This window comes from Lagenorhynchus albirostris, chromosome 11 (genome assembly GCF_949774975.1).
Source record: "Lagenorhynchus albirostris chromosome 11, mLagAlb1.1, whole genome shotgun sequence".
Taxonomy (NCBI): Eukaryota; Metazoa; Chordata; class Mammalia; order Artiodactyla; family Delphinidae; genus Lagenorhynchus; species Lagenorhynchus albirostris.
This window is the reverse complement of record NC_083105.1, coordinates 40,609,709-40,623,768: the sequence shown is the minus strand read 5'-3', so window position 1 is coordinate 40,623,768 and position 14,060 is coordinate 40,609,709. Positions and strand designations below refer to the sequence as shown.

Sequence of the window (14,060 nt, the reverse complement as noted above, 5' to 3'; positions counted from 1 at the left end):
CTTCCTTATTAAAAAACATACTGTTGAAAGCACAGTAGCTTCTCACATGTATGGAATGGTAAAAATAGCTTATTTATGAATTGTGTGGCTTATCTAATAAAGGGAAATCAGAAGAGAATCACAAACTGCACTTCAAAAGATACCTCTAATACCATTTTAATAGTAATCCAAAAAATAGTGTGCTCATTTCACCAAATGGATTAAAATATCGGTGAACATGGCCATAGATTATCACTTGCACAGAAGGCTGCAATAGAAATGTTAAAATAGAAACCAATGCCACCCCACCATTCTGTTGAAATGGAATGTAGGAACAAATTTCTCAGAACAAATGGTGAAGTGAAGATAGTATATTGTTTGTAGAAAAGCATTTCTTTGGGGAGTCCAAGTTTCTTCCCTTGGTGACCTGACATGCAGAGACTGACAATGAATAATATGTTCTGACACTAGCATTTATCAGTTTGCCCATGCACCCTATGAGATTACTCTAGACAGATGTATGCTTTAAAGAAAAATCAAATATCTTTTCAGTGGAAATCAGGGATCTTGTGAAAAAAAAAATGCCCTGGTTCATTTGGGCACACATTTTATATGCCTGAAGCAAATTATCTTCAGAAATAATTCTTGTTGTGTAAAATCGACATGATAAATATGAAAAAGGCTTAACAGTTCAGTACTATTAGGAATGTAAATGTCCCTAGCTCTATTTGGAATTCACTTTCTGAATTATGATCTGTAACCACTTATTACTTGGCAGAGTTCTTTAGCAGAGAGATGTTTTTCTCTGTTGCTAAGAAACATGCCACAGTACCAGAGGGCATGCTCCCATCTCTTTATTGTTTCTCCCGTGTGATTCTTACATGGTACCTGTACATCTGTGGAAGAGGAGATTTCCTTTCTGTTCTCCTGGGTTCTAATGAAGTAGCTTCTGGTGTGAAAGTGTTTTCTTTCATTTACACTCAACATAGATTTAGTATGATTGATATGGAGAATTTAGCAAAATTGAAATTGAACTTTTTAAAACTATAGGTTTAATGTGAATGTTGCATTAGTCGTGGAGTTTTGACAGCTAAAACATAATTATCTAGTTCTTAAGTACTTTTTTAATTACTCTGAAATTACACTTAAGACCACAGAACTGAACTGTTTTATTTCCTTTTCAATGCAATGCAAATACGTTTTACTCATTATATCTCTTTACGGGTGATTTCATTATGTGTTCCACCATGACTTTTTGCTTTATTTCCTTAATAATTATATAAACCTATAATGACATAATTTCAAGTTAATCTTGAGGATGTTTATGAGGTAACAATTAAGTACATAGGTCAAGTGATATGACTAAATAGACTTGGGCATATATGTTGTTTACTTACGTATACATGCTTACATATTGAGGTGTACATGTATTTTATATGCCCGTACATAAATTACATACTTTAAAAAAATCTGGCTGGTGAGTTAAAGCTTCCCTAAATTTTTCAATGGTCCACAAAGTGGCACTCTCATGTTACTAATGGTACAATATATGCATGTGCAGAATGGACAGTGCCCCTACAATCCCTGTAATAGCATTCCATGTTTCTGTTCAGCATAAAATTGATGATTGAGGCATTTCGCAAGCCATCATTTATGGGAGACAGTGTGGTGAGGTAAACAAGGGGCCAGTTGGTAACAAAACAACTGAAAACAAATTTGAATGCTATTTTTTTTAACTTTCGAAACGTTCACTGCATTTTGGTATATTATTGTAAAATGAGAGTCTTAAGTTAGTTATTTACCAAGCTAATTGCCGTCACCACATTGATCAGTCATTTCCTTCCTTCCGTAATGATCTGTGATGCTGAAGTCGTTCTGTAATTAGCAGGGACCATACATATCACTGAGCACAATGCCTGCGGTACAGTGAATACTTTCAAAAGAGTGGTGCCATTGTCATTTTTATTGTTGTTGCTCCTTTCTGTGTTGTTACTTTGTGAACTGAAAGCTGGTTTGCTTCCATCCAAACAGTATACTACTCAGTGAGGAAGAAGAAATAAACAACTGAGGATGTTCCCTGGTCCTTTCTCAGGCTAGTAGCACCATTGGCAACGTAGCAGTGAGCTCGGAAGCGAACCTGCCAAATTTCCATGGAGAATCGTCTTTATCTAAACTTCCCATATGCCTGTTGTGACTGCCACATTTACCTCCGTGTATTAATTTTAGAACTAGATTGGCATTTTTCCCAGGTCATCAAAGTTATTTTTTTTTGTATATGAAATAACTAAAAATTAACTCTCTGAATTTAGATGTTTTCTAAGCAGGAATTAAAATCTTTTCTTACATCAACTCAAAAGGATGGTGCCAGTAGGAGATAGTATAAAGGTAACTGAATAGTGAGTATCTTGTATCATGTTCTCCCCATTTATATTCTGCTCATTGAGGAAGAAGGAACCCAAATTTCGGGGAGTTACCCAGTTGCCTTCACTGTTGTGACAAACATGTGACTTTCTGGAGAACCGAACCGGCAGAATTTTTGGGTGGGCAAGCAAACATATGGAAAGAAGGGAGAGTCAAAAGCCTCCAAATTTTGTAGTCACATAAACCTGGGTTCCAATTTTGGTTTTGTCTTTTCTAAATTTTACTCTATGCCTGATTTGGAGCAAGTTACTTTCTCTAAGCTTCAGTTTTCTCATTTATAACAAGAGAAATAATATGTATATTATAGACTATTATGAGTTTAAATAAGAGGCATATGGGTAGAAGCTCTAAATGTGATACCATGTATCAAAGTACTTGGGAAAAGTAAGCAGTTGATAAATAATATTATTTGGTTGCAATGGAATTGGTGGTGGTGGATGCGAGGTGGAAGAAGAAGGGGAGGAAAAGGAGAGGGAGTGGAAGAAACTTTCTCTTTGGAGGCTAGAGACAAGGAACCAGCTATAGGCAGAGAGGCCCTGCAAACGCAAGATACAAGTTTGTTGCAGGAATGCCCTTAAATATGTGCATTAGATACCTGTGCTTTTCCGCCATACCCAGCTAACAGTTCATTTATAGTCAGAAGCTGAGTTAACAACACTCAGCAATGCATCAGTTGAGACCAGGCTACTTACTATTGAATATGTAAATCGCACAGATTGTGCCGACCCCTGCTCTGTCAGAGCTTCAGAGGCTGCCATTTCAGCAGCTGTTGTTCTGCACCCTTTCTTGTGAGGTGTCCAGAGAGACACTCATTATTCTAATGCTCTCCTGATGCACAGTGACTTATGATTTTCACTCTTCATGCAACGTGAAGCACCTCATTGCTGATTATAGAGAGGAGCTGGGCACAGATTGAGAGTTGAGTTCAGAGAAGTGTCTTCTATGTGTGTACTTATCTGAGAATGATTTTATAGCTTTTGCTGTGACCGTTACTGTAGGCTGGATGTCGATGTCATAATTTGGAGTCCCTCCTGTCTCATTTTTGGGTGTGATGATGTTGAATTTCCTCTGTACTTGAACTGCGGTAGCAGTCTATCTAGCTAATGTCAGCACACTTACAGAGCATCCTGACTGGTCCTTTTCTGCCCTCTTCTCTCATCCTCACCAAAGCTCCCAGGCATACAGGGGTAGGAGTCCCCTGGCTTCTTAACCTAGTTGCAGAAACACAGAAGATATACACTAAGTATGTGGCGAAAATGATGAAATAAAGGACATTCGGAAAACCTCTTTTGTTTTTAGTGATCTCTCACCACAGATTGCCACGCATCCGGGGGGAATGCAGAACTGACAGAGGTTCCAGAATCCCACAGAACGAAGAATATTAATGCTGCACAGCTATGGAACATTTAATGAATTTAGCCGATTTGAACACTGTCATAAGAAATAACTCTTTAAAGCCAAACATGGTCTGTGACCAGCAGCGTTGGTATCATGTGGAAGGTTGTTAGAAATGCAGAATCTTGGGGCCTCCTGCAGATCTGCTGAAGCACAATGTGATGTACATTCAGTAGGATCCCCAGTGACTTAAGCACACATTAAAGTCTGAGACCGTTATGTTAAACACTTAAAATGTCAGACATTCTACGATAATTATAGAGCTTGGGCTCTAGAATCACACATGTGGGATCAAATCCTAGCCACACCACACATTCCTCACTAGCTGTGCACCACTGAATGAGTTGTTTAGACCCTCAAAGCTTGGGTTTCCACAAGTGTGAATTAGAAATAGGAGCCCTTCCAAAAAAAGATAGGCAAAGTGATTATGAAATTGTCACACACACAAAAAAATAGGAGCCCTTCCCATCTCATCAGGCTGTTGTGAACACTAATGTGAGATAATATAGTTAAAGAATCTTCAGCAAAATGCCAGTAGGCATTATTATATTTGTAATAATTATTAATATTATTTTCATTATAGAATAAGAAATATTGCAAATAACTTTTGAGATCAGTGTAAGAAAGTGAAGATAAATTCAATATGAGGCCATTATGTTCCTCTTAACAATACTACAGCAGACTATGATTTCATTTTGGGGGTACTTTATTTCTAGCTCTGTGTCCCAATATACGTATGTACTTTTTTTTTATAATTTATTTTATTTATTTTTGCTGTGTTGGGTCTTCGTTTCTGTGCGAGGGCTTTCCCTAGTTGTGGCAAGCGGGGGCGACTCTTCATTGCGGTGCGCGGGCCTCTCATTATCGCGGCCTCTCTTGTTGCGGAGCACAGGCTCCAGACGCGCAGGCTCAGTAGTTGTGGCTCACGAGCCTAGTTGCTCCGCGGCATGTGGGATCCTCCCAGACCAGGGCTCGAACCCGTGTCCCCTGCATTAGCAGGCAGATTCTCAACCACTGCGCCACCAGGGAAGCCCCGTATGTACATATTTTTAAAATGTAAATAAATAGAATAAATTTTCACATAGTTTCATATAAAAATTCTATATTACTCCTGCCTTGAATGCCTGCATATCTCCCTTAGCTCATCTGTCTTGATCTTATTTAATGTTGTACAGCCCTTTGTGCACTTCTGATCTCTACCATTTTCTTTCCCACCTCCTACTCGTTTAACGTTTAATATATGCCATTCATCTTCTGTGAGTCTGATTTCTTTCCTCTGACTATATTGTAAGGTGTCTTGGGGAGTCTTACACAGAATAGCCACTCAGTAAATATTAACAGATGTTATGCCTAGATTCAAGTCCTAGAGATTGTAGGAACTGAGTAGCATTGATTAATATTTCTGGAAATAGTAGAAAAATGGAGGCATATATGTTGGACAGAAATCTGCAAAACAGTAAGGTCACTGTGTGAAATGCACGGGCACATACACAATTCACTGAACTTGAGAAAATGCATCTTGTTTGGAGATGTTCTTAGTTTCCAGTTGAATCTAGGTAATCGAGAAATAAAGTTTACTTGACAATTCTATTAAAGGCATGAATTTGACATTCACTATTTTTTGTGTTTCTAGAGTCAAGGAATAATGTTATAACTGATAAGCCATTGAACTTCTTGTACATTTGTAAAATCATAGTGATTGACAGAATTAACTTAGAATCCCAAGCTAAGTTCAGTTCTCAGACTTGTCACTTACAAGTTGTGTAACTTTGGCCAAGTTCTTTTACCTCTTTGTGCTTCAGTTTCTTCATGTGCAAGTTGAGGGTAATAATGAAAATTTTATGCAGTTGTTGGAAGGACTGAGTTAATGTATTTCAAAAACTTAGTTTAGTGCCTGTCACACAGAAGGTGCTTTGTGTGTAATGTAGAACTATGCATTACTGGTGTGGTCTTTGCTTTCATGGACTGTATCAACGGTGCAGTAGAGGAAACAGGCAATCACAGTGAAGTTATCTACGTTTGTCTATACTATTGGCATTGTTAATATAAACTTCACAAATCTATTATATTGTTTTAGGCACACTTATTTTCTTTTAAAAAAACCTAACTCACACAAATATTTAATGAAGAATTTAACCTCTTTTCCTATCTCTTTCTTTATTAACTTTTTAATGTAAACAACTTCTTCTGAAAAATGGGTAAGACAAGTATTCTATACCAATTGGCTTAATTACCTACTGTTTATCATGCATTTTTGATACTGTTGGAAAAAACATTTAAAAGTGAAAGCATTGTAGTTTTAGATCTATGAATATTTAATGGAATTTAATGGTCTCCAATTCCTGAATATTATGAAAGGATTTATTAATAAAATATTTCCTTTGGACATTTCATTTATTTGACAATATCTAGTATGTTAACAGTATCAACGTTGCCTCTTTTACATAAATATCTAATTTAATCATTTATCCATTTTTTTCTCCATTTCTCAGAAGAAAAAGAAAAAGAGGAGGGAAGAGGGAGGTATTTATGGTAGATGAAATTTAAGGTAAATGACATGACCAGAATTATATAGTTCTCCAGTGTCAACATTTATACTGAGATCTCTTAACTCCAAGCTCAATTTTTTTTTTATTCTATGCATTGTTATAAAATCTCTTTTTGGTTTAGTCTTTCATGCTTAAAAATAAGACTTGTAATCAAGCATTAATCAGTGCTATAACAGTCGTATAGAAATTCATATCATAATGAGATTTCTACGTGGAAAGTAAGTGAACACTAGTGCATTATAAGTACTTATATGATAATTGGCCTTATTTTCTTATAGCCCCCAAAAAGTAGCTTGATTTTTTTATTAGAATTTAAAGTTTGTTCAGATCCCTACAGGAACCTGCAGGTGTGCTAGTTAAGAGCACAGGCTTTGAAATCCGTTCAGGTCCAGGCTGGATGATTTCGGACAAGTTATGTAGAATTTTTTAAAATTATTTATAAAATTATTATTTGTAAGAATTATTTGTAAAATATCAATACATACCTTGTAGGGCTGTTATAAGGATTATACATATTATGTATTACACATTTTTTAGTATTAAATATTTGTATTACATATTTTATATATTTCTTAGTAGATTATCTGACCCATGTAAACATCCCTTTCAATATTTATTTTGTACAAATAAAAAGAATATTAACAAAAAGCTAAATTATGATTCAAAAGCATATTTAATCAGATAAGAATAAGCTAGGCTCCCTGTAGGTTAAAGCAATCTCTCAGTATTCATTATTCTTATAAGGCAAGGTGGAATATCCATTCACTGCTATGAGCTACAGTAGTAGCTGGAAGAATACAGAGAATTGCTTAGGGGAGGGATAGTGTTTTATTCATCTATAGACCTCTGTGACCAGCAAAATTCGTTTGGCTATGAATAATTTTAGAAGGGGAAAAAAGTGTTGTGGTTTTTTTTTTCCCCAACATCACTGTCCTTCAGACACTGAATGTTTGATATCTGGTACAAAAACCACCACATTACAGAAGTGATTGATGCCACATAGCATGTCCGTTTCCAGTTCAGAGGAAAGAAACTTCCTTGTGCCTACAGTTAGAAATACTCAGTGGTGTGACATAAGTGATCAAAAACTAACCAGCCTTTTTAAAATGTTTCTTCTTAACCACGTCCAGATTCCTCCAAAGGACCTCAACCATCTTCAGGTGTGAGTGGCAGCACGCAGCCCCCCGGCGCCGCTGGGCAGCCCCCGGCCTCGGCCATCCCGTCCCCGAGCGCTAGCAAGCCGTGGCGCAGCAAGTCCATGAATGCCAAGCACAGCGCCACCTCCACCATGCTGACCGTGAAGCAGTCGAGCCCAGGCACCTCTCCCACACCATCTGCAGATAGACTGAAGCCCCCTGCCTCGGACGGGGGCAGAGCAGCTCCCTCGGGACAGAAATCCATGCTTGAGAAGTTCAAGCTGGTCAATGCCCGGACTGCTTTACGCCCCCTGCAGCCTCCCAGTTCAGGACCCAGTGATGGTGGGAAGGAGGACGATGCCTTTTCTGAATCTGGTGAAATGGAAGGCTTTAACAGCGGTCTGAATAGTGGCGGCTCAACAAATAGCAGCCCCAAAGTGTCACCGAAATTAGCCCCTCCAAAAGCTGGAAGCAAAAATCTCAGCAATAAAAAGTCTTTGCTACAGCCAAAGGAAAAAGAGGAAAAGAACAGGGACAGAAATAAAGTTTGCACTGAAAAACCAGTCAAGGACGAGAAAGATCAGGTGGCGGAGACGGCTCCAAAAAAGACCTCTAAAATTGCAAGCTTCATCCCAAAGGGCAGCAAGACGACAGCAGCCAAGAAGGAAAGCTTAATCCCCTCTTCCAGTGGGATTCCAAAACCGGGCTCAAAGGTGCCAACAGCAAAGCAAACTGTTTCACCGGGAAGCTCAACAAGCAAAGAGTCTGAAAAGTTCAGGACTACCAAGGGAAGCCCTTCCCAGTCCTTCCCTAAGCCCGTAACGACTGAGAAAGCAAGCACATCCAACTGCCCTGCTCCTTTGGAAGGAAGGGAAGCTAGCCACGCCTCTCTGGCGGGTTCCTGTGCGGGGTCAGCGGCGCAAGGCAGTGGGCAGAGCGTGGGAAATGGTGCTGTCCAGCTCCCTCAGCAGCAGCAACACAGCCACCCAAATACTGCCACCGTGGCTCCATTCATTTATAGGTAAGGCGAGCTCCGTTGGTCCACAGCTGTAAACACTGACAGGTCTGCATACTCAGAGTATACATAATAAGGAAGGTTGGGGAGTCCTATTTCACATAGTCATTTTGGAACAGTATTTCATTCTGGAGAGAGAGGCCTAGAATTAAAATTTTTAAAAGAAAGCCTCCCATATCCTCCAATCTATTAGTCCTCATCTCCTTCCCCTCCCCCCTCCCCTCCCCCCCCACTCAAGAACCGAGGCCTTTGAAAGTTAACCTACTTGCCGTCAAAGGCAAAATAGAACCCAGATGTCATGACTTTTCCCCGTGTCTATTACTTTTACTACTATTATTTCTATTATTAGTCTTTTAAAATAATTCTCATTTTTATAGAGTTTAGAGATATTTTTGTTTTCACCCATGAGAAAACGTAAACCATAATGGTTAAGGGGGCATGCTCTGGGTTCAGGCAGATATAGACTTAATGCCCAGCTCTGCCACTTACCAGCTATATGCCTTTGGACAAAGAATTTAACATCTCTTAGTCTCATTTTCAGCTGTCAAATAGAAATAACAGTATCTACCTTGTAGAGTTGGGAAGAATAACAGGCAAAATGCATATAAGATGCTTATTGTATACTGTGGCACATTGTACATGTTTGTTAACTGTTGTTTATAAGGCGTTGCTTTCCCAGCATAAAATTTATATTAATTTCCACAGCTAGGCCTGTTGTTTCCAGGCAAAAATACTAATCTATATAATTATTATATTTAACTTTATTAACTTTTTTGTTATATATTTATATTATTTTTCATTTATTGAAATACATAGCACATGCTATATTTTAAAATATATATCCTACTAAACAGTTGTAGTGTAAACACATTTTGCCTATTGTCTTGTGGTAAGTTTTACTCGATTAGGACTATGTCAGTGCTGCTGTGTCTCCGTTTTTATCTACTGTCCTTTCAGTGAAGAGGTGGCTAGGGAGGAATAATGCCTGCGACTTTGGCAGGTGTACAGTTCATCAACAGGAAAAACAGGATGTAGGATCTGCTGCAAATAGGAAAAGGTCAAGATTATATAGTTTCAAATTTTATTAAATTTATTAAATATGTGAGTTTTTAAGTAAAGAAAATAATTATAATGATTTGTTTTCCCTCAGTGAAAAACCTAAGTGCTTTAAGTGATTTTTTTCTGGGGCTTTATATACTCATCCACACAAATGTATAATTATTGAATTTCAGGTCTACCTCAAATAGCTACCTCATTTAAGGCTGCTATTCTGACTTTAATAGCAAAAATTCATTTAAAACCTTTGTATCTGCATCACATGGTGTTACCGAGCCCAAGCTTGCTCTGCTTGCCACATGGCAGGCCAATAAATCGGGAGATGAGTTGTTGGGGCAAGGAATAACGACTTTAATCAGAAAGCCAGCAGACCGAGAAGGTGGCACCCTAGTCGCAAAAAAACATTTTCCCTCAGTCCGCATTCTCTGGGCTCTTTTTCTACAGAGAAGGGGGAGGGGGAGGGGCCCACTGCAGTGCCAGCCAATGGCTGAGTGTGACCACTAACAGTCAGTTGCTCACTGACAGTTGCTCACTAACGGTCGCTCGCTTGGGGGAGGGGCCCAGTGCGAGGCCGACCAGTGGCTGAGGGAGACTGCTCTAGGTCGTGCCTGTCCCACCTGTATTACAATGGGAGTCTGCAGATCCTTCTAGCTCCAGAGACCCTATCTGACAAAGGAGAATTTCACATGTCAAAATCATAATCCACGTTTCAAAAATATAAGAAAAAATTATAAACTTTAAAATATGTCATACTCAGCACACTTGTCACTCTCAAATGTATTCTGTAAGAACATCTGTCATTTCAAATCACCATGGATGAATTTCACAGGAAAGTATAAATCTAAGCAAAAAGAATATATCCACCAGTTTAGCAAGCTTCTTTCTATAAGTAGCAGCAGACTTCTTTGGTTGTTTGCAATAACATATCCAGTGGGTACAGATTTAGTGATTTTCATTTGGCAGTGTAACCTTTGCTATCTGAAAGAGGAGGCAGCACAGTTTAGAGGTTAAAGTGTGAATCAACCATGCGACTGCCAAATTCTCCAGCCTCTTTGAGTTTCTTTTTGCCCTGTTTAAAACGGAGATTATAAAAGTGAGGTAATATAGCCGAGTAGCTAGGACTACAGGCTGTAGAGTCCGTTTGCTCTACCATGGTTCCGAAACTGCACCTTGTATTATTGAGACAATGGCCCCAAGAGCCAGGTTGCCTGGGTTGGAATCATGATGACACCATTTATTAGTCATGTGACTTTGTGTAAGGCATTTAAAGACTTGAGACTCAATTTTTATAATCTGTAAAATGGAGATGATAATAATAGAAGCTTCCTCATAAGGCTGTTTTGAAGATTAAATGAGTTGATATTTATACAGGGTTCAGAACAGTACCTGCCACACAGTAAATGACCTTCCCCAGACTTCAGTTTCTAATTCTGTAAAGTGTGGTAGAAGAATATCTACCTAATTTGGTTGTTTTAAAGATTAAATAAGGCAATCAAGATTGTAAAGTCTTTAGCACAGAGCCAGATTCAGAATAAATTGCTTATAAATGTCAGTAATTATTTGTTTTATTATCAATAATATAAAGTAGTTGAAAATAAATAAAACCATCTAATAAGAAATGTCACATCATAGTCTACATATGAGGAAAAGGCTGCTTGGAGTCTTTTATAAATTCAGAATAATTTTATAAATGATAATATAAATGCTCTTAAGGTTGAGTAGTCAATATTCAAGTTTCTTAACTGTCAGTGAAAGAGGTATCGTAGAGTCATGTCATTTGGCTTATGTGACCCCTGATGTCCTTTCCACTCTGACTACTCCAACACCATTTAAGAATTTCTCTTGCAAAATCCCTGGCAGACTTTTCTGGAGGTGCTAATCATTTGATACAATAATAGTAATAATTTACTATTTTATAATGGTTTTTGTTGAGTGCTTACTTAGTACAAGTCTGTATTACAAAATTTACGTTAATTTTTTCATTTAAACTGTGTCATCAACCCATGGCAAGGGAATGTTACCCCATTTTACAGAGATGAAGAAGCAGCGATTTCAAGGCAGGATCATGATAATCTTTTACAGTCACAGGCCTGGCAGGAGTTTGCCTTTGAATCCGTATATGCCTGAGTCTGTAGTGTGCCCTCCTTTGCTTAGCAGTTCTTGCTGTATGTGTAGAAATAAGAGGTATTGTTACTAGGAAAATTCTGGCTGGGAAAATATCAATAGCAGATTTGCAGATATCATTTATATTGGGAAATAATTGCTTTTAAGTAGAATAACTTTAAAATACATATATATGTATGTATATGTATAAACATACATACGTTTGATATTTAAAGAAAATTAAATAACCTCTATATAATGGGAAGATCCATGGGTGATGGTGATATTTTTCCCCGGTTCTCAGCCCACTTCTAGGTCATGCTGGTTATTAATTATTCCTTCTGGGACCTTATTATATGCTTCGTAATACTCCTTCGTGCAAATTGAATGTTCAAAGTCCTATAAATGTAATGTTGAGTTCTGGAAGTTAATGAATTTCATTTTAGTCCTACTTCCTGCACAGTGCAAGGATATTCTATATTAAGTTTTTATAACTCATTTATCACTACTATGTGATAAAAGTAGTTTTGAATTGGGCATATCTTTATCCATTTAATGAGTGGATATAACTAAAATCAAAGGTGAAAACTTTAAGAAAAGTTTAACTCGCTATAAGAAGTTCCCAATAAGTAGACGTGTGAATGGATTAGCCTGCCTTTTTTAAGTGCTGCAGGTGGCTGCCGGAGATTGTTAAGAAGCGATACAGTGACCAGTTGCCATAGTTTAAGTTAAGGGAATTCACCAAATATCTTTTTTCTTTTATGTACTCATCACTCATTCTGCAAATACTATGTAATAAGAATTACAAAGAGTAAAAAAAAAATTATCTGCTCTCTGGGAACTCAGTTTTATTGGTGATAATGAAAAGAATTTAATCAAGAACTTAAAACATCACTGTTGTCATGGAAGTGTATGCAACAAATAAGGTAGAAGAGTTTTCCTGAATCTTACATGAGGGTGGAGTCAGTGTATGCATTACAGAAGAGGTAAGAGAAGAGATGAGACTTAAAGGATGAGTTAGAATTTGTCAGGTGGAAGGAGGAATGTTATGGCATCATCCAAATTTGACATTCTACAATTTTACAATCCAAGCATGTTGGAAAAACTAACAGGCAAATTACGAAGTGCTATGTAAAATGCTAGTAACTAAAACTGCTAAAGACTAGAGGTTAGAACTCATGATTACTTGAATGGGAGACTAGGAAGAAAATTTGGAATGAATCCATACTTTGTTCTTCTCTTCGCTCACTCCCTCCCAACACATCTTATTTTCAGCTAGTCCTGTTGGCTCTTGCTGCAAAACATACCCTCAGTTGGGCATTTCTTTCCATTTCCACCCTGCCTTCCCGTGATCAGGGCACCACCAATTTTCACCTAGTTTCCAACGAGTCTTCCAGCATTCACTTGTGGTCCTTTCCGGTCGCATCCTTCACACAGCAGGGGCTCTAATCTTTTAAAAGTATAAATTGTATGTCATTTAAATTCATGAGACCATCTACTGGCTTTACATTACACTTGAAAAGTAAAACCTAAGCATCTTACCAAGCCCTACAAGTTCCTACATAATCCGGCCCTCTCTCTAGCCCTTAAACTACGCTCACTGCCTCCCTGCCTTCATTCTGTTTCTTAACAAACTAACCTGTCCTGCTTTGGGGACTTTGTCATAGATATTCTCTCTGCGTATAAGGACTCTCTTCTGGATCAAAGCAGCCTCCTGGGACTTCCCAGGTGGCGCAGTGGTTGAGAGTCCGCCTGCCGATGCAGGGGACACGGGTTCGTGCCCCGGTCCGGGAAGATCCCACATGCCGCAGAGCGGCTGGGCCCGTGAGCCATGGCCGCTGAGCCTGCGCGTCCGGAGCCTGTGCTCCGCAGCAGGAGAGGCCACAACAGTGAGAGGCCCGCGTACCGCAAAAAAAAAAAAAAAAAGCAGCCTCCTTCTTCTCATCAGAACTCTGCTTACATGCTACTTCTTCACACAAGCCGTTTCCAACCATCTAGTCTGAAGGAACACTCACAATGCCTTTTGCCAGAATTATATGCCATTGTCCCCTTGTATTTTATTCATAGAGGTTATCACCATCCACTGGGTTTTTGTTTACTTATTAACAAGTGTGATTTCAGCCACCTCCGACTATAACATAAGCTCATTGAAAAATAAGCATCTTGTCTTTTTTTATTTGGTAGCGTAATTGCCCAGGACAGAGCCTACCTACAATAGGAACCAACTAAAAATTGTTGAATGAAACACCATCATCATGGGTTAGACTCATCTGCTATAGAAGAATAGAAACACTACCAAAAATGTACAGTGGAATAAGAAAAATTCAGAAGTCTTTTATTCCTATAAATGGTAGGGTTTAGTTGAAATATAAACGGCTTTAAAATGTTTATAGAATGAAACCATAT

The 14,060-nt window shown here is 38.3% G+C and overlaps 1 protein-coding gene across 4 annotated transcripts in view; it reads left to right on the top strand.

Annotated features, from left to right (window-relative positions):
• The window catches only part of NAV3 (neuron navigator 3), a 364,503-nt gene that overhangs the window by 172,347 nt on the left and 178,096 nt on the right, over positions 1-14,060 (top strand). For all 4 annotated transcript variants that reach the window (XM_060164531.1, XM_060164532.1, XM_060164530.1 and 1 more), the window contains exon 8: positions 7,475-8,501. In XM_060164531.1, coding sequence (XP_060020514.1) covers positions 7,475-8,501 — 1,027 coding nt within the window. The remainder of the gene's footprint in view (positions 1-7,474; positions 8,502-14,060) is intronic.